Raw genomic sequence first — 20,148 nt, 5'->3', positions numbered from 1 at the left:
TAACCCCAGTCCTCTCCCTGGGATCTGACCTCCGAAGCCCGAGCCTCAGCTCCCAGCCCCCGCCCGTCCCGGCGGGTGAGCAGACAAGTCTCTAGGGCTGGTGAGTGACAGTCGGCACCGATCCTCTGTGTGGGAACCTCTCCGCTTTGCCCTCCGCACCCCTGTTGCTGCACTCTCCTCTGTGGCTCCGAAGCTTCCCTCCTCCGCCTCCCACCGTCTCCGCCCATGAAGGGGCTTCCTAGTGTGTGGAAACCTTTCCTCCTTCACAGCTCCCTCCCACTGGTGCAGGTTCCCTCCCTATTCTTTTGTCTCTGTTTTTTTCTTTTTTCTTTTGCCCTACACAGGTACATGGCGAGTTTCTTGCCTTTTGGGAGGTCTGAGGTCTTCTGCCAGCTTTCAGTAGGTGTTCTGTAGGAGCTGTTCCACATGTAGATGTATTTCCGATGTATTTTGGGGGAGGAAGGTGATCTCTACGTCTTACTCTTCCACCATCTTGAAGCTCCTCTCCCAGTATCTACTTTCAAGATGACTTGCTTACATGGCTGGCAAGCTAGTGCTAACTTCCAGCTATAAACTCATCCAGGGCTGTGAGCCAGTGGCCTTGGATCCCCTCCAAGGCTGCTTGGTCTTCCTCATTTCATGGCATCTAGGAATTGAGATGGACTTCCTAGAGAAACAGGAAGCAGTATTATCGTCTAGAGAAACAGGAAGCAGTATTATCGTCTATGACCTGGTCTTGGAAGTCACAGAATATCACTTCTGAGTGTAGGCAGAAGCTCACCCTTATTCAAAATGAGGGGACACAGACACTACCTTTTGGTGGTATGAGTGTCACAGTCACATCATACGAGGTTATGTGGGATAAGAGATATTGTTGTGGCTATTTTTTAGAAAGTACAATGTGTCTACCTTCAAATTACTAAAGGGGAGAATGTATTTTAAAATCTCCACATATATGGCCTTATTTACCTCAGTAGTTGTGAGAAGTGGCTAGAATTAGAAAGATTTGGATCCTTTGCATGTATGGACATTTCACTTAGTCTTTTTTTTTCGGTACACGGGCCTCCTCACTGTTGTGGCCTCTCCCGTTGTGGAGCACAGGCTCCGGACGTGCAGGCTCAGCGACCATGGCTCACGGGCCCAGCCGCTTCCGCGGCACGTGGGATCTTCCCGGACCGGGGCACGATGGCAGGCGTGTCCCTGGGCAGGCGGACTCTCAACCACTGCACCACCAGGGAAGTCCTCACTTAGTCTTTTTAAAGCTATTTCTTAAATGGAAATATTGATATACAATTCATAGGGTCTGTAGTGAGAAAACGTATTTTAACTAGTTAGCATATTACCTGGCTTATATTAAATAGTCAATCAGTGATCATTTTTCAAAAGACAAGGATGACTGGGATACCACTGTTTACCTTGTTTCAGAAGTTTTAGCCCAGTGATTCTCAAGTTTCTTTTGGGGAGTTGAACCATTTTCCCCTCATAAACTCTTCTGTAGAGCAATTAGAAAACCAACTAAAGCTTAGCTTTTATTTTTGAGGCAAGACTGGGGGCCTGGAGCTCTACCTGCTAGTTTACCCTATTTCCCATGATGGAGCCAGAGATATCTCCTCGGAAGTTTCAGCCCATATAATAACATGGGAAAGGGAAATAATTGATATAGCTATTGGATAAGCTATGATGCAATTATCTTCCCCACTCCTGACAATATGATTGTCTATGTAGAAAACTGAGAACAACTTAAAATCTAATGGAACTGACAAAAGAACTTAGTATACAATTCATATATAATTCATATATATATGAATATATATAAGGATCAACTGAATTCTTATATTAATTCACTCAACAGATATTTACATGTTATGACATGTTCATAACTGGGGATAACAGTGGTGAGAGGGATGGACAGGTCTCTGCTCTTGGGCTTATGCTCTAATGGAGAAGACAGATGCTCAGCTAATTACAGATCAAGATCATTGTTGGAAAGCAAAGAGCACTTACTTGTTTACTTTTTAGTTTTCCTACTGCACCCACTGGGGTGCAGGTTCAATCACAAGTAGCAGTAAATTTTATACAGGAAAAAAGCAAATGGCTGAGATAGCAAATAAAAGAGGCTGAGGAGGAAAGTCTATGGAAGGAAGATTCAGGCTGATACCCAAAGGATGAGAATGAGTGAAGGGTGTGGGGAAAGCTGCTGAGGCAGAGAAAAGAGTGAGGACCATGTTTCTGAGGTAAGGACATTCTTGGCACAACCCAGAAACTAAGGAACAGCAGGCTGGAGCCTAGTGAGTGAGGGGAGGGTGGAGAAAATGGGGATGAAGATGCAGGAAGGGCCAATCAGATGGCGGAGGATTCTGTAGGCTAGGGGAAGAAGTTTGAATGTTATTTAACGCACCCCTAAGCCAATGAATGGTTGTAAGGAGTGGGGTGACAGGATAACTCAGCATTTTAATATAGCACTCTGTGTGTCTCTGTGTTGGGCGTGGACTCCATCAGGGAGACCATCAGAAGGTCACTGAGCAATCAGGGGAACCATCATGTGGCTTTGGCTAGGTGGTAGTACAGATGGAAAGCAGTGGAAAAATCCAAGCTATGTGGGAAATAGAAATAGCAAAAACTGTTGACAAATCATATGTGGGGTTTGAAGGAAAGAGAGGAGTATCATTGTAAGGTTTTTAAACTTCCAAACAAAATCTGATCTACCCTCATGGACACAAAACCCTAGTGAGACAGTGTGTAGAGAGGACCTGAATGAGACCTTTTCTAGGTGGAAATGGCCTAAATTAGGTTGCCTGAAGTTACGAAAAGCATAGTCTACAATCTCAGTCAGGCTTTGGATCCAAACTTGAGTGCTCCACTTTAAGAGAGGAACCCATATTTATGCTGATTCATATGGAGGTGCAGCCCTGCAGTCTGGAGATCACAACCCAGCTGAAACCCTAGACATGGTCTGAAACATCCTAGTGCTGAACTTGGATCCCCTGTGGTGATTTGTCAGGGCAACGGAAGGGACTTCGTAATACAATACTTTCAGCTAGTCTCTGGAATCCCCTTACTGGAAGGAAGGTGGTTGGTGATTTTATTCTCTGATCCCTTCCAGTAGTCAAACAAACCTAGTTTTGTGAATTATCATTTTCATTTAATAAAGTTCACACAAAGCATGTTTTAACAGGAAACACTATAAACTCATCTTTCATAACACCTAATTTGTATGTCATTATATTTATATTAACAGGCAAAATACACTAGGGACACTTGGTCTTCATGGGTCTGTGACAACAGGCTTTGACTAACTGGATAACCAAGTTATTATTCAAAGTATTACCTCTTTGTACCTCAATTCTATCAGCTGTAAAAGTGGTGGACTAGATAATCCATGACATACATAAAATACTTTCTCTAATTAATTATGTTCATGTGGACTGCAAGCTGAAGATAAGAATTTGCATCTCGTGTATCTTTTCTACAATAGCTGTTATAGCCATGGAAGCATAAACTTTCATACTTAAGGAGAATTCAGGTATTGTCTTTAATTTATTCTTTTACCTATTTATATAGTCACTTGTTTGATAAATATTGATCAATATTCAATAAATACCTATCAAACAAATGAGTACATAAATAAATTAACAAAATAATAAACTACGGGTGATATCTAAATCCTTTTTCAGTATTAAATTTTATAGTTTTATGGCTATAATGTTTCATTAAAGTCTTTTAGGAATGAAAACCTTGCTTACAGATCTAATTGGGTTAGAAGTTATGTTCACTGCTTCATGTCTATAGATCCTGTATTAGTAATGGGTGATCCAGACATGAGAGATAGGTTCTAGAATCCAACAAAACTAAATCCAAACCTCAGCTTTACCTTTGACCTACCCATGTGACTGTGGACAAGTTACTTCACTTCTCTAAACTTCAGTTTCTTCATGTAAAATCTGGAGAGTATAATAGAACTGATTTCAAAACTGGTATTGTAAAGATTAAATGAAAACCCTTAGCATAGTTTCTGTTATAAAGAGTACTCAGGAGACTTAATCTATTATGAACCAACTTACAAGTGAATATTTTATGAGTTTTGGAGCTTGGTAACAGCTTCATCACCCTCTTTTGCTTCTCCATTGCCCTAGCAAGATAAAGCTCTTGAGCATTTTAATAGAGGCAGACATTCAACAGTACAAGTTGAGTAGAATAGAACTAAATTGATTTGGATGGCCCTTGAAACAGATTAACATCAGCTCAGCTATAGAATTTAGAGTTAACTACTGAGATAATACATTTCATAAGGGTTTTACTTTCACTTTACAGAGAGCTTTCATTTGTATTATTATATTTATATCACTGTTAAGTAAACAGGTTTAAAAAATTGAAGTGATTTGCCAGGTTCTTAAAGACCAGAACCAAGATTTTTAATTGCAAAGCTAGTTTTTGTGACCAGGATTCTATCTTGGGAATCCACAAATCAAATTAGTTCTGTACTGTGAAACACATCTCTAGGGAAAGTGAGAAGTTCTGATCTTTACACAGATGTTTTATCCATGATACCATATATTTCATTCACTTTTCAGTTACTTGGGGCCTAGTAGCTTTTACAAGTGAATAAGAACAGATATTCTTTTAATCCCCTAACTAAAAACAAAACCAAAAACACTGACCAATCACAATAGGTAATGCCTAACGTTGTTCCCTGTGCAAAGTTAGGCGTTTGTGAACATTCATTATTCATTCATTTTTCATAGTATCTCAGAATGGTGTTTTTCTTCTGCTATTGTTAATGGCAATTATAGTATTACATCTTTATTAGAATTATTTCCTTTATTTGCTTAAATTACACAAACTTCAAATATACAGAAAAGTGTAGAGAATAACATTCATGAATCCACCACCCAGTGTATACATTACTATTGTGCCTTATTTGCCTCACACATTTTTAAAGAAATAAAATGTTACAGTTACTGTTGAATTTAACGGGAATTCTTCCCATTCACATTCACAGTTTTTAGGGCATATGTATTGTCCGTAAACACTAGAAAGTATCTTACTCTGTACGTCCTTCTACAACTTGCTGTCTTCATTCATCAGTGTTTTCAAGATTTATCCATAATTTACAAGTAGATTATTTTTTAATTTCAAAAGTTATACAATGAATAAACCACAATTTATTGATATTTATTTTCTGCTTGGTAGATCATTATGTTTTATCAAAAAATTGTTTTGCCACTAAAACAATGTGCATTGTTATGCAATATTAGCAGTTGTCTCAGGTGTACTAATAGATGTGGAACTGCTGGGCCAGACAGTATGTGTATCCTCAAATTTAATAGGTCTTTTCAAGTTGTTTTTCAAACTATCATTTAAATTTTAACCAGAACACTTTGTCAGAGCTATCATTTCCCTCTATATTCACCAACACCTAATTTTTAAGTTTTTGCCAATTTAACGTAAATGAAATGATGTAATTTATTTTGCACTTCTCCAGTTACTCTGGAAGTTAAGCAACTTTTCACGTGTTCTTATGCTATTTGGGTTTTCTCACTGTTCATATTTTCAATTTCGTTATCTGGGTTTTTCTCACTGATTCCTAGTTCTGTGTATATCATCAATATTGATCCTTGGTTGGCTTTGTGAGTAACAAGTGTCTTCTACAAATCTATGTGTTGGATTTTAATTTATTTATAGTATGTAGTTGAACAGGAGTTCTTGCTTTTTAATGTAGACAAAAATCAGTCAAGAGTAAGTGCAGAAAAGAACACTCTAGGTACTTCAAGCAGAAAGGAATTTGATGCGGGGAGTTAATTGCTGGCTAAGTTCCTAGAATAAGTGTGTATTTGTTTTGTTTTGTTTTCAAATATATGGGGGGGGCAGGGATTGGCTATTTTTGTTTCCTTTTTATTCCTTTCTTTTATCTTTTACATTGACATCAGAGAATGATATAGATTCTTTCCTGTTGGTTGAAAACATCCTTTGTGGCTTATGGAAACATCAGTTTTAATAAATGTTTTATGAGAGTTTGTAATTGGGTTATATAAATGCCCTTTATATCAGACATATGAATTATATGCTCAAGTCTTTCATATCTTTACCAATTTTTGTCTACTTGATCAATCCATTTCCTAGAAAAGAGCCTTAAAATCGTCCACTGATTGTAAATTTGATGATTTTTTCTTGTACAGTGAGCCCTTCACATCCATGGGTTTCCTCGATTTAACCAACCACAAATTGAAAACATAAAAAAATTCCAGAAAGTTCCAAAAAGCAAAGCTTGAAAATGCTACACACAGGCAACTTTTTATGTAGCATTTACATTATATTAGGTATTATAAGTAATCTAGAGATGACTTAAAGTACATGTGAGGATGTGCATAGGTTATATACAAATATTTTACCAATTCATATAAGGGATGTGAGTATCTGCAGATTTTGGTATCCTCAGGGGTCTTGGAATCAATCCCCCCAAAGGCTGAGGGAAGACTGCACAGGTAATATCTTTTGCCTTATGTATTTGAAACCATGTTGTGAAATGAATATAAATTTAGGCATTCAGAACTCCTGAAGAGTTGTGTCCTTTGTCCTTTAATTCATGAACTTCTTTCTACTAATTCTTTTCTTGCCTTAAAGTCTGTTTTGTCTGATATTTTTACAGCCACATCAGCTTTCTTTTGTTTAAGGCTTACTTGTATATATTTTGCATACATTTACCTCTACATTTTCTGTGTAATTGTATTTTAGTTATGTCTCATATAAACACATATAGCTGGGTTTTCTCAAAATTTCTATTTTGAATAATTTCAAATATGAAGAAAATTTGAAGGAATAGAATAGAAAATATTGCTACCCTTACCTAAATTTATCAGTTGTTCATATTTTGTCACTTTTGCATTTCTATATAGATTACACAATTTTTAACTGACCAATTTGAATGTAAATTGCAGGTATCATGCTACTTCACTCCTGAATTGAATGATTTATACAAAATTGCATAAATTACATTGTATATCTATATATATATATCTATATATATCACATACATATGCACACAAGTTCATATACACATGTTAATCATTTAAAAGTGTATTGCTGAGTAGTACTTGGTTGGTGGATATATCACAATTTGTTTTATCAATTCACCCACTAAAGGACATTTGAGTTGTTTCCAGTTTTTGGCTATTACAAATTAAGATGCTATGAACAGTTGTGTCTATATGAACAATGCTATTTTTTTTTCTCTTGGATAAATACCTAGGAATGGAATGGCTAGATTGTACGGTAGGTGTATGTTTTTTTTTTTTAACATCTTTATTGGAGTATAATTGCTTTACAATGTTGTGTTAGTTTCTGCTGTACAACAAGGTGAATCAGCTATATGTATATATATATCCCAATAGCCCCTCCCTCTTGCGTCTCCCTCCCACCCTCCCTATCCCACCCCTCTAGGTGGTCACAAAGCACCAAGCTGATCTCCCTGTGCTATGTGGCTGCTTCCCACTAGCTATCTATTTTACATTTGGTAGTGTATATATGTCAGTGCTACTCTCTCACTTCGTCCAAGCTTACCCTTCCCCCTCCTGTGTATGTTTAACTTTTAAAGAAATTGTCAGTTTTCCACAGTGTTTGTCCCATTTCCATTCCCATCAGCAATGCAGGAGAGTTCTATTTCTTCCACATCCTTGCCAACACTTACTTTGGTCAATCTTTTTAATTTCAGCTCTCTAAAAGGTGTGTATTTATATCTCATATGTGATTTTAATTTATATTACCCTGATGATGAATGATGTTGAGTATCTTTTCATGTTCTTATTGCCATCAGTATATATTCTTGGTGAAATGTCTGTTTAAATCTTTTGCCCATTTTTATTTGTTTGCTTGCTTTCTTATTGTTGCCTTTTGAGAATTTATTCCATTAAATTTTAGCATGCACAGAAGACAATTAATCAATATCTCTTACCCACTTTCTAAAGAAAACTCTGACCTTGTCCTCCCCTGTTTATGTTTTTTGCTGTTTAGAATTTTAGTTTCTCTTTGTTTCCATATGTCCATTTATCTATCTATCTCCCCACCCATACACCTCACCTCTTAACCTCTCTGTTCTCTTCTTGTGGAACTCCAGTCATAAATGTTTTACCTTTTCAATGTGTCCTTCATGTCTCTTAGTTAATCTTTCATGTTTTCCATTTCTTTATATCTCTGTGTTGCTTTCTGGAGAATTTCCTCATAGCCACCTTCTTATTTCCCTCTTGAACTGTGGTAGGACAACTACTTTACCTCCTCTTTTACATTTCTAATTGTAGTGACTGTTAATAGTTTTTATTTGTAAAAGGTGGTTTGCTTCTTTTGTTTCTTTTTCACATTCATTTATCTTTTTCTTAGTGTTCTATTTTCTAGACCTTCTTTTACCTCTTATATTATCACAAATACATGTTGAATAATTACTCTCATATTGATCTGTTATCTGTGGTTCTTTGGTTCTGATAATCTTGTTTGCATATCTGCTAACTCTCTGACATGGAGAGCTGTTCCCTCAGGTCTTTGTAACTCACTTTTTGTACATGCATCTTCTTGTGGGTGTTGTTTTCTCTTGGATAATTGCACATGCCCTAGCTGTGAAAGTGTCACCGGTTTTGATTCTCGCAGGGTCCCAGGCGTTTCAATGTTCCTTTGTGTTAATCTCCTTGTGGCTCCCGTTCAGTTGCACGTAATGTAAATTTAAATTCCATCTCTGGCTTAGGCTTGGGGTGTGGTTTCTTCCAGTTGCCTTTTTGTTTCTTTCTACCTAAGGCTTCTGGGAAAAGCATGAGTTTCCTTGAGGGCTCCATGGTCTACAGGTTGGGGATTTTCTGGTTTCATTGGAATGGAAGGGGCAGCTCTTAGGGGATCCAGGCTCCTTGAAGAAGTCCCTGGTCCAGCTTCCCACCAGCTATGGCCCAGCACATCTTTAGTCCACGTGTGAGTACTAGAACCACAACCCCAGCCCTTAGAACGTTTGTTTGTTGGGATTTTAGGAAGCCCCAAATATATTATTCCTCACCTGCCATGTTGCTGGAAGTTCCTCTAAAGAGTGTTTTTCACAAAGGAAAGAGGCTGGCCTATTATAATAGACAAGTCCTAAAGGAGAACAGGTCTTTCTGGACACCCTTCCAACCCTTTTCCAGATTTTTGCCACAAAATAAAAATTATTTCCTAATATGATTCCTTCCTTCATTAGCTCTAATAAAATAAGCATGGTTGTAAATATCAACATACCCAAATGTATATACATTTTACCTTCTGAGTTTAGTAGGTAAGCACACGTTTAAACACATGTAATAAACACAATTTAAACTTCCTGCCTTATATCTTTCATAATGCCATTTATACTCTCATGCTTGTCTTCATTAATCAATTGCTATAAAGTGATAAAGCTGCAGCCTCATCAAAGCCCACCTTTAAAATGGAATTCCTTGATGATATATGAAAATACTTCATAGTCAATGGTTTTTGAAGAAATTCCTTTTTTTAAGCAATTAAACTTTAGTTTAAATATTTTTTTTATAAAGAAGACCAAACTTAAGAGTCTTAAGAGTCTCTAACCTCTTGTGCATTTAGTGTAGGGAACTACCCCATCCCTCCTCCCATCCTCATAAAACAGAACAGAACCAGCCTTGAACTGAATACAGCAGTAATTTACCTACGCTGCCAAGTCTAATCATTTTCTCTTCTTGCAAACTGGCATAAATGCAGAGTTTTCCATCAACTTCAAGGCTTTCTTTCAAGTACAGAAGGAGAAACATTTCAATATATAAATGTAAAACACGTGGACATTTTAATGAACATTTACTTTGATAGGCACTGCGCAAACATGTTCTATGTTTATTTTATGTAGTTACCTCTTCAATTCTAACTGGTTGTACAATTTTACCCCATTTCAAAGATTAGGAAACATGGGTTGCCAGAGTTTACTGGCACCCATGTACTGTTACACTGATTAATGTTTAAGCTGTCTACTTTATCCAAACCAAAATGCAGCCTGGCGGTAAGAAATATAGCAACATCAAAGGGACTTGAGGGAAGAAAAAGGTCTTTGAGTTGCAAAAGATCAAAATTATGCAACCAGCAGAAATCTCGGGTGGACACCAGGATACCTTTTTAGATCATCTTCCACCATCCAGGGAGCAAAATACCATTATGGAGTAGGTTTCTTAATCCTTTTTGTGAGATGGACCCTTTGGCCTTCTGGGGAATCCCATGGACCTCGTCTCAGAAAAATGTTTTAAAGTGCATAACAGAACGAATGTAATATTGTTCTAGCATCTGACCCCTGAGATTTTCAAGCATTTCTGCTCTGTCCATCTTACCTCCGTATCTACCGAACCACTCAGACACCTTCCCTAGCCTTCTTCAGAGAAGGTAAAGGAGAGACAGCCAAGCAGGTTTGGTGGGTATGGTGTTGGGGAAGAGATGCTTCTGAGATGACATTAGTGTCTTCCTTTTCTCTTCTGTCTAGAAGTCTCTCCATTTCCTAGCCTCTCCAGCTTTCCCCAGATCAAGTCCAAAGTTTCTCCACTCTTCCTTCTCTCCCGTCCTTCCGCAGCTCTCGCACTGCGGAAACCTTCTCTAGGCCTGCCCCTCACTGGCCCCGCCTCCTGTTCGCCTCTTCCTTCCAAGTCCCGCCTTCCCCCAATCACTTTTCAGTTCCCTGCCAATTACGCTGGGCCACCCTCTCGCCCCGCCCCCGAACACGAACCTAGCCTGTCCTTAGCCTTCCCTGCAGGTTGAGAAGCAGCTACTGCGGAAGGATGGACCTTGGGGCCGGCGGCTTCTCTGAGGAGCAGTTCCGGGAAGTCTTCGCTGAGCTTCAGCAGCCCGCACTTTCCGGGGCCGACTGGGAGCTGCTGGTGGAGACCTTCGGTATCAGCATCTACCGGCTGCTGGACCAGGTAGCTGTAGACCCGCTGGAGGAGCACGGGGCGACAGCTTACGGGGTTCCCCTGCCCGCGGAGAGTGCGGGGCTGTAGCCGGAAGTGCGGACCTCGCGGGTCTTCTGGAACCTAGAGGAGCTAGCTCTGGGGGTGCCTCCCGCCGACTTTGCCCCCTGCTGGTCGCGGGGAGTGGGGAGGTCATCAGAATTTAGGCTCAGGTCTGAGGCCCGACAGGGCAAGTCGTTTGTTACAACTTACTGATAGAGTTAAAAGGTGGGGTCTGCTAATTCTTAGCTCCATGCACTTGCCGGCAAGGGACGTGGAGCCCCGCTCCCGGGTGGATGCCAGTGGTGTCCGTGTGGTGGGAAGTATTTTAGGATTGAATACAGGTAGAAAAAAGACTGGACTTTTCAGAGAGTGGATGTGCAGGGTGATACGTGTGGGGACAGGAGTGTTGCTGAGAAGGGACCTACTGTCATCTCTAGTCATTTTACTGACTTGCTCCGTTTGGATGCTCCCCACTTCCTTGTAAATTGGACTTAATAACTTGTCTGAAGCCTCCCGGGAGAAAGATTAAAAGGGTAGGAGGAATGGAGTTGGGGGCCTGCCTGGAGGCTTTTGGAGCCAGGTGGAATGATGGCCAGTCATCAGTTGCTCTGTGTGCGGGTAGCTGCATGGCAAGTAGCTTAAAAGTCACCTTTAGACAAGGTAAGTGAAGTTGAGGTTTCCTCGCAGAGGATCAGAAGATTAGAGTGTTAGAGAAGACAGAAGCTCTGAATGTCTGTGAGTACCAGGGTCACTGGGTACAACAGGATGAACAGGAAGCTTAGTGAAGAGCAGGCAGAATTAATATCTTAGTGTCATTTCAGCAGTTACCTTGGTGCAAAAATGGACATGTTTTCAGACAACATCCTTTTATCTTCTGACCATTTCATTTTCCACACCAGCCATGCCCAGTCATTTGCCAAGTGTTGTCAGTTCACTGCTCAGATGTATCTGATGTCTGGTCCATTTCCCTTCCCTTTCTTTCCTTTACCTTTGCTACTCTGAGTGACACCTCTTACCTAGAATTGCAGTGACCTCCAAACTAGCTTCTTGGCCTTCCACCTTTCTGATCCCTTCCATCCTACACACTACAGTCCAATCAAGCACCTGAAGGAGAGGTTGTGATCTTATCAGTCTCCATCCAGTGGCCCTGTTGATTGTAGAATTAACAATAATAATACCTACGGTAATAGCTAACACACTGCATGCTTTCTTAGGCTCCAGGCACTGTTTAAGTGCTTTGCAGGCATTGACTTAATCCTCACATCAACCCCATGTTGTAAGTTCCTATGTATGTATACGTAAGGTACTTTGACTATCACCTTTTTACCAGTTTGGTAATGGATATGTGGAAAGGTTAAGTTGATTGCTCAAGACTCAGACTGGGATTGGAACTCAGCTATCTAGCTCCAGACCTGTGCTGTAAATATGCTCCTACACTGACTCTGAAAGAGGGCAAATGCTGCCAGGTGGGCTGTGCACATGGTACTAGGCTGGTCCCAACTCACATTTCCAGCTTTACCTCCCATGACTTGTCCATACCCCTCCTGTCCTCCAGTCAACCCTGACTGCTCCCCTCACCTCTCCCCAAGGGCTTGTGCTCTTTTGATTTTGTGCCTTTTATCGCACAGCATCCACTGCCTGAGCTGAGACAGAGTGACTGGCATTGTATTATGTATTGTTTCCATTGTGTATTGTTATGTAGCAGGTCCCATCTCCCTCCTGTGGGGAGGATGTGAGTGGTATTCAGAATAGTTCCTATCCCTACCAACTGTAAGTCTTATTTCCACCTGTTCTGGGTGTGAGGACAGTCATGGTACATTGACAAGTCTTCCGGAGAAGTTTCGTAAGTTGGAGGCTGTACGATTCCCAGAGCTGTGCCCTTGAGCCTCAATAGCTAGGATGCAGGGCCACCTTGATCTCCATCTGTATTAAATGTCAAGAGGCCCTGTTGTGTTGGGTACAAGCCCTTCCTCTTTCTTTCTTCCTTTCCTTTCTTTCTTTCTTTTCTCTTTCTTTCTTTCTTTTTAACCAGTTGCCAAGTGATGCTGAAGCTCCTGGTCCACAGACCATACTTTGAGAACCACTGATATATGGGGAGCATCTTGCATGGTGCTCAAGGGGGTTCTGACGTTGAGAGACAGGAGAGGGCCCTAGAGATGAGAAGCAGTGGGAACTAAAAGGTAAGTGAGAGAAAAAGGAGTATCTTAAGACAAAAGCAATGCCCACTTTAAGACTCACTCTCCCTGATTTTTAAATTAGTGGTCACTTGGGAGTGAATGTGGTCCCCTGAACAGTGTTGAGAAGCTCCCCTGGGGAGAAAGGCCGTGGGTTACTTACAAATGCTTGCCCAGGGATCTGCAGTCAGATCTCGCTGGAGCTTTAGGCTGGTTACCATGCCAGTAGACATTGTGAACTGCCAATAGATGGTGTGAAACTGGTGTGCAGAGGCTCACATCATTGATTTAGACCAAGAAAGCATTGGACTGAAAAGATCTGGCTGAGCGCTTGACTTCTTAATGTTTTTAAACCAAGTGTCTGGCACTGTGAGAAGGGACTGCCTTTGTCCTCTCATAGGTCTTCTAATCAATGAGTTTGGTAAGGAGCAGACAGTACTTTCCTAGGAACTGTTCTTTCCTATATTGTTGACCTTCTAAAATACTAAGAGCCTGGATTTACTGAGAAAACTCTGTGGTTAGCCAGGCTGGACTGAGAGAAAGTTTGGCCTTTTGGAGGGAAGCAGAGATTTAACTGCCATGAGAACAGATTTACCTCGATGGATGAGAAGCTTCCACTCCCATTCCCCAGGTGGGATTATAATCCAGTTTGCATCATGGGCTTCTTTACTTCCGGATGATAGGACTCTTCTGCTCCCTTCTCCCACCCTTCTGCCTCTCTCTTAATGGAGGAGTAGGTACCAGTGTGATTGATGGAACAATTGTTGCACCCAGGACACTTACAGAGCCATATTTACTCCTGGGTAGGGCCACCATGTCTTAAAGCTGAACACCATGTGTTGCCTCCTTCTACTTCCTGCCGCTGATCGAGGCTAACTCTCTCTCTGTCTGTCTCTCTCTGTCTGTCTCTTTCTCTGTCTCTGTCTCTCTCCTATTTCATCTTACATACAACTGGATGGACATGTCAGAGCCTCAGTTCTCCTTCTCCTCACTTGTCTCTCAGGATGAGGGTGTGGTATGAGGCAGTATGAAGATGCTGGTCCCAAGATTTAGATTTGGGGGAATGAAGGGGGAGAGATGAGTAGGATCCCCCTCTTCCGTCTCCAGGTATAAGTCGAACTTTGTGCTCCACAGCTGCCTTTGGGCTGTTTGAATGTGTCCTAGTGAGAAGAAACCTCTAAAATATTGGTTCATGACCCATTCAAGCAGTTTTCAGGACCTATTGTGTGCCTGCATTTTGCTAAGCCCTGGTGATGCTTGATGAGTAAGACAAAGTTCATGCCTTCCAGAAGCTTTAAGACAATAAAACAGACACTTTTTTTGCTATGTAGATCTGAGCGCCTGACCTATACCATTTTTCTTCTGCCTGAAAAGCTTCTTTTAACATTCCTTCCAGAGGAGGTCTGCTACTGATGAACTCCCTCAGTTTTTTTTTTTTTTTTTTTTTTCTGGTACGCAGGCCTCTCACTGCTGTGGCCTCTCCCGTTGCGGAGCACAGGCTCCGGAGGCGCAGGCTCTGCGGCCATGGCTCACGGGCCCAGCCGCTCCGTGGCACGTGGGATCTTCCCGGACCGGGGCACAAACCCGTGTCCCCTGCATTGGCAGGCGGACTCTCAACCACTGTGCCCCCAGGGAAGCCCCCTCAGTTTTTATTTGTCTGAAAAAGTTTTTATTTCTTCTTCACTCTTGAAGGACAGTTTCATTGGATATAGAATTCTAGTCAGTAATTTATTTCTTTCAAAATATTATATATTTCACTCCACCCTCTTTTTTTATTTATTTATTTATTTATTTATTTTGCGGTACGCGGGCCTCTGACTGTTGTGGCCTCTCCCGTTGCGGAGCACAGGCTCCGGACGCGCAGGCTCAGCGGCCATGGCTCACGGGCCCAGCCGCTCCGCGGCATGTGGGGTCCTCCCGGACCGGGGCACGAACCCGCGTCCCCTGCATTGGCAGGCAGACTCCCAGCCACTGCGCCACCAGGGAAGCCCATCCACCCTCTTTTTGCAGGGTGGATTCTCAGGAGATGTCTGTTGTAATTCTCATCTGCATTCCTCTGTAGGTAAAGTGCTCCCCCATCCCTCCTGCTACAGCATCTTTCAAGATTTTCTTTTTCTCTTTGGTTTTCTGAGTTTGAATATGATTTATTTAAGACTTTTTGGTGTTTCTTTTGTATGGTGTGCTCAAGATTGGCAGATTTACTTTGAAGGGTGGTCTGAGCTTAGATGGTAAACCGCCATGTGATTCAAAATAAAATATAGTACATTTGGGGCTTATGACACAAAGATTTCTCTCTTGCATGTGGAATTGCAGTACAACTCTAGTAATTCAGAGTTTTCCTGGGGTGTATGTTTTAGAAGTGGTGGTGGCAATGGTCTCAAGCAGGGACTGTGAATTTTTTTATGTAAAGAGCCAAACAGAAAATATTTTAGGCTTTACAGGCTGAGACAAAATAGAGGTAATTATGTATTGACTTATATAACCACTTAAAAATGTAAAAACCATTTTTAGCTTGTGGACTGTGAAAAATAGCCAGCATGACAGATTTAGCAACCCTGGTCTAATGTACAGTTTTGATGCCTAATTGCTCTGTCACTTCAGGATTTACGAACCTAAGACCCTAGCTGTGTCTCTGCTTCCCAGTCTACAAGCTGGAGATAATTCCTGTCCTGCCAAATTTGTACAGGGATCCAAAGAGAGGATACATTTTGAAGCACCTTGTAAATTGAATGGTGTTTGGTTGTGAGATATACCAAGGGTGATCTATGTCCTGATATACCCACCACAGACCTGGTTCGCACTTGTCCTGGTGAAAAATTTTATAACACCTCTCTCACTCAAAAGTGTTCTGGTTGGAATGATAAATTATATGGTCACCCTAATGCTATATGCACCATGAGGGCTTATTAATTTATCTAATTACATGTTGGGAGAGGTCAGTGACTATTTGAGGCAGGATCATAGACTTTGAACTCTGCGGTCACATCGCTGGCTTCAAGTCCAGGTTCTGTTGCAACTAATGTTGTAGTTTCTTAGGACAGGGCCGAAAGTAAGCTCATCACACGAGATGAATCGTGCCAAAGCACAGCAGTAGAGGGCTGCCGCTCGCTCAGGCAAAACAGCGCCGTCTGTCTTGCTGTGGTAACTTTTATTAAAGCATTATCTAGATTTACACTTTAAGACTTGTTTTCTTAAAATTTCAGAAGTGCCAAAGCAGCAACCTATGTTTTTATTAATTATACAAGCAATAATTGGCTTTCGTGAGAACCTGCCGTGCTTCATCCTTGAACGCAAAAGCAGCACAAAGTTCCCACCATTATTTTGATTATACTGAAGCAGCACAAGGACATTTCCTTGCGTTCCCACCACTCTGATTATACTGAGGACATCTCATGGATCAGTGCCCAAAGCACTCAATGCTTCTTTTGCAGGCCCCCGGTTTGCCGGGACGGGGCGGGGGGGGCGCTCGAAGCATTCAGAACTGTTCACAACTCTGGCTTATTCGCGGGGCAGGGAGGGGCTCAAAGCAATCAGGACTGTTTGCAGTTCTGGCTTATTTGCCAGCCCCCAGTTTGCTGGGGGGGGGGGGGTTCATGGGTCACGTCTCCTTTCCATGTCCTCAGTTATCCCACTACAACTAATGAACTTCATTAGTTGTGTGACCTTGGGTGGGTTTCATAACCTTTTGTTTTTATTTTAATAGCTTTTTTGAGGTATCATTTAAGTACCACAAAATTTACTCATTTTAAGTGTACAGTTCACTGATTTTTAGTAAATTTATGGAGTCATGCAGCCTTCCCCAAGCCTAATTTTAGAACATGTGTGTTACCCCCAAAGAAACCTCCTGCCCATTTGCAGTCATCCCCTGTTCCCATTCCCAATCTCAGACAATCACCAAGCTACTTCCTGTCTCTACAGACTTAACTTTTCCAGGAATTTCTCAGAACTTCTTTAAACCTCAGTTTTGTTGTCTGTAAAATGAGTTTACCAATGGTCCACACCTCATATTTTCATTGCGTAGCTTAAATGGGATGACCCCTGTAACGCACTCAGCCCAGGGCCTGGTATTCAGTAAGTACTCAACAAGCAATAGCTATCAGTGTTATCTTACCTAGCTATCTGCAGTCCTTCAGGATTAAACATGCCATGTGTTCTTGGAGAGACCTCAAATATTGAATCTGATTTAGTCAGCTGTCTTTCTTCATACAGTCTTCTTCATACACACTGCCCAGTGGCAGCTACAGCTTTGACATCTGCCATTAGGAGTGATTCTTGCTGGTGAAAAATGCTTACTTTTCATACCTTGTGAGCCTGTTACTTGCCACAGAGGGCTGGAGTTGGACAGTTTCCACAGTGGTAGATTGGAGAGGTGTCCTAGGGCCTGAGGAATGGAAATGAGCTCTTCTATGAGAGGCAAAGAAAATTCAGTGCACACTTGAGGGTGCATTTATAGGATTAGAGAGATGTGATTCACCAAGGCTGTCTTGTAGTTTAGTGATGTAAATGTGGAAAAACACCATAATTGAAGAGAATGAGTGATGCCTTTCTGCAGGTGAAGTGTCAGGGTTTAGGGACAGTGGGGATTACTCCTCTGTGGGATTACTCCTGTGTGGGAATTGCAAATGTCAAACACAAACATTATGACCTTTTGACATTTCTCAGATGTAAACACATTAGCGCTACAGAATTTATTCTGCTTAGGACAAATAAGTGAACTATTGGCAGCAATGTTTCTCAAAATATTTTAACTCTATGAATGCAATTTAAAAATTGAAATTTTTAAAAAATGCATTTGAATTACAATTGGTAAGAAGTGTAACAGCTTGATTTTTAGACTAGTAAGCCAGAATAACAGAACATCTCAAAAATTAGTTATGACAGTAGCAAATTGCTAAAGCGTGCCTCCACGCCCCTTCCGCTTCTTCACTGATGGAGATAATGAGATGCTTATTTCATAGGGTTATTATGAGTATTAATCTCCAAGTACAGTGCCCAGCTCACAGCAGGTGCTGCATAGATGTTAGTTCCTGTAAAATGTGCATTACATTACAGTTCTAAATTATCAGTTCTTTAATATGGAAAAAGGAGATCATTATTACACCTACCTTATTAGTACTTACTAAGTACTTATTACATACTGGGCACCACAGTAAGAGCTTTAGATGGATTATCTAATTTAATCCTCATAATCATTCCCCTAGGTAGAAACTCTTATTAGACCCACTTTGCAGCTGAGGAAAACAAGGCTAGTAGGTGGAAGAGCTTAGACCATACCTGGGTTGTGACTCCAAGCCCATTCTATAAATACCATGCTGTATTTCCTGGCACGGGAGTTTTGAGATGACTCTGAAATACTATATGGAAAAACACCACAGCCCTAGCTCATTGAAAGTGATAATATTTATCCTTTCTCCATTCCTGCCTTTTTCTTTTTCCTTGTCTCAATCCCCCAGAAGCAGCATCTAAAAAATACCTCTTCTGGCTGTTGAAGGCCTATTGGACAAACACACCAGGCTGAAGGACTCATGGGAACATCTCAGTGGAAGGTCCAGCCTGGGTGGTCTGGTGCAGGAACACTGGCTTGGGGACTGGAAGGGACAGTTTCCCACCCATGCTTTGCCACCAAGAGTCATCAGTTGACTCTTGGCGAGTCACTGTCACCTTTTCCATAAGGGTCTAAGGCCCCTTCCAGCTCTAAGAGCTTGTGTTGTCTTTACTGAAATTATTAGCTTGTCATTTGGAACAGTGGCTTGGAGCAAATGTGCAGAGAGAATAGAGCTAAATTAGAAGACTGTGGGAAGAAGAAGGGGCTGGTGTCACCCTCCTTCTGGCTGTCCCAAGTGTTAACTGTAGGACTCAGGCAACTAATGTAGCGTTTTTGAGCTTCATTTCCTCATGTAAAGGTGGAGATGACACCAATGCCCCTATTGATACCACAGGGCTATGTTGAGATTATATGACATAATGAATATAAAACTGAAAACTGCACTGTGTTTAGAGAAACAAATGCTAGTGTTATTGAAAGAACTTACAGCAGGTCCGAGTGATGGAAGACTTCAAATGCATAATACATGATTGTTGCAGTGACTGCTGACAGATCACCAAAGGAAATACATTCCAAGCTGAAAAACCAAGTATAAGACTGTGCCTGATTGTTTTCTCAGGGCCAAGAACATAGTGGGTCCATAAATTTTTTCTGAGTTACATAGTGGAAGGAGGTGGAACTTTCTATGATAGTGTGTGTGAAGTTTCAGATATCTGTGCAAAATTAAATATGCTTCAAGTTAATGTCCATTAATAGTGTCCATTATCTCTTCTCTTCCTTGACAATTCATTTTAGTAATGCTTATGTATTTCTGTACTATTTTAATGTTTTACACATAGTCATATTTGCTTGTAATGTTTTGTCAGTCTACTTTTGTACTTAAAATAATGTTAAAGAAAAAACAAACCTGGACTTAGGGTTGGGGGTTATTGCAGAAGGGAGAATACTTTGACCATAAGATCCACGAGTATCTCAGAAGTGAGGCAGAAAGGTCTTTCTTTTATAGAGAGAAGTCAGCAAGGCTAGAAGCCATGTATGGGCAAGTGAGATGAAGGTGGCCTGACTGGAGAAGAGAACAGAGAATATCTTACCCTGAGGCCAGTCCGTTCTCAGGAGGTGCTGGATGCTGACTCAGGCTGAGGTTGGGCCAAAGTTTAGGGTCTGGAGGAAGGAGAGGTGCTTAACTAGCTTGGTTAGCAAGTATTTTGTTTCAATTGATCAGTGGAATAAGCAGTTTAGCTAATCATTTACAGGGCAATGAAAGGGAATTTAGAGGCTCTATGTCTGGCCTTGTGACAGGTAAACAAGGGGCATGTATGTGAGTCTCATCTAAGTCATGAGGGGAAAGGTGGTTCTTTTGTGATAAGCTGTTTTCTGGAACCCAAAGGGTGGGAGATTTTCTTAACCTCTACTGTTTTCTGGGATGACAGAACTCAAGTACAATTCTCAGTAAGAACTACTTGTAATAATTAGGATTGCTTTC

General features: G+C 41.2%; 1 protein-coding gene across 8 annotated transcripts in view; it reads left to right on the top strand.

The window, feature by feature from the left end:
- LOC132414796 (phosphatidylcholine transfer protein) overlaps window positions 1–20,148 on the top strand; it is a 161,466-nt gene that overhangs the window by 38,482 nt on the left and 102,836 nt on the right. For 7 of the 8 annotated variants that reach the window (XM_059997687.1, XM_059997680.1, XM_059997682.1 and 4 more), the window contains exon 3: window positions 10,739–10,916. In XM_059997687.1, the coding sequence (XP_059853670.1) occupies window positions 10,776–10,916 (141 nt within the window). In that variant the 5' untranslated portion in view covers window positions 10,739–10,775. The remainder of the gene's footprint in view (window positions 1–10,738; window positions 10,917–20,148) is intronic. The other variant, XM_059997681.1, reaches the window with a different exon arrangement.

The sequence above is a fragment of the Delphinus delphis genome, chromosome 19 (genome assembly GCF_949987515.2).
Source record: "Delphinus delphis chromosome 19, mDelDel1.2, whole genome shotgun sequence".
In the NCBI taxonomy this organism is placed as follows: domain Eukaryota; kingdom Metazoa; phylum Chordata; class Mammalia; order Artiodactyla; family Delphinidae; genus Delphinus; species Delphinus delphis.
The sequence above is the reverse complement of the archived record's forward strand: the minus strand, read 5'-3'. Positions and strand labels throughout refer to the sequence as shown.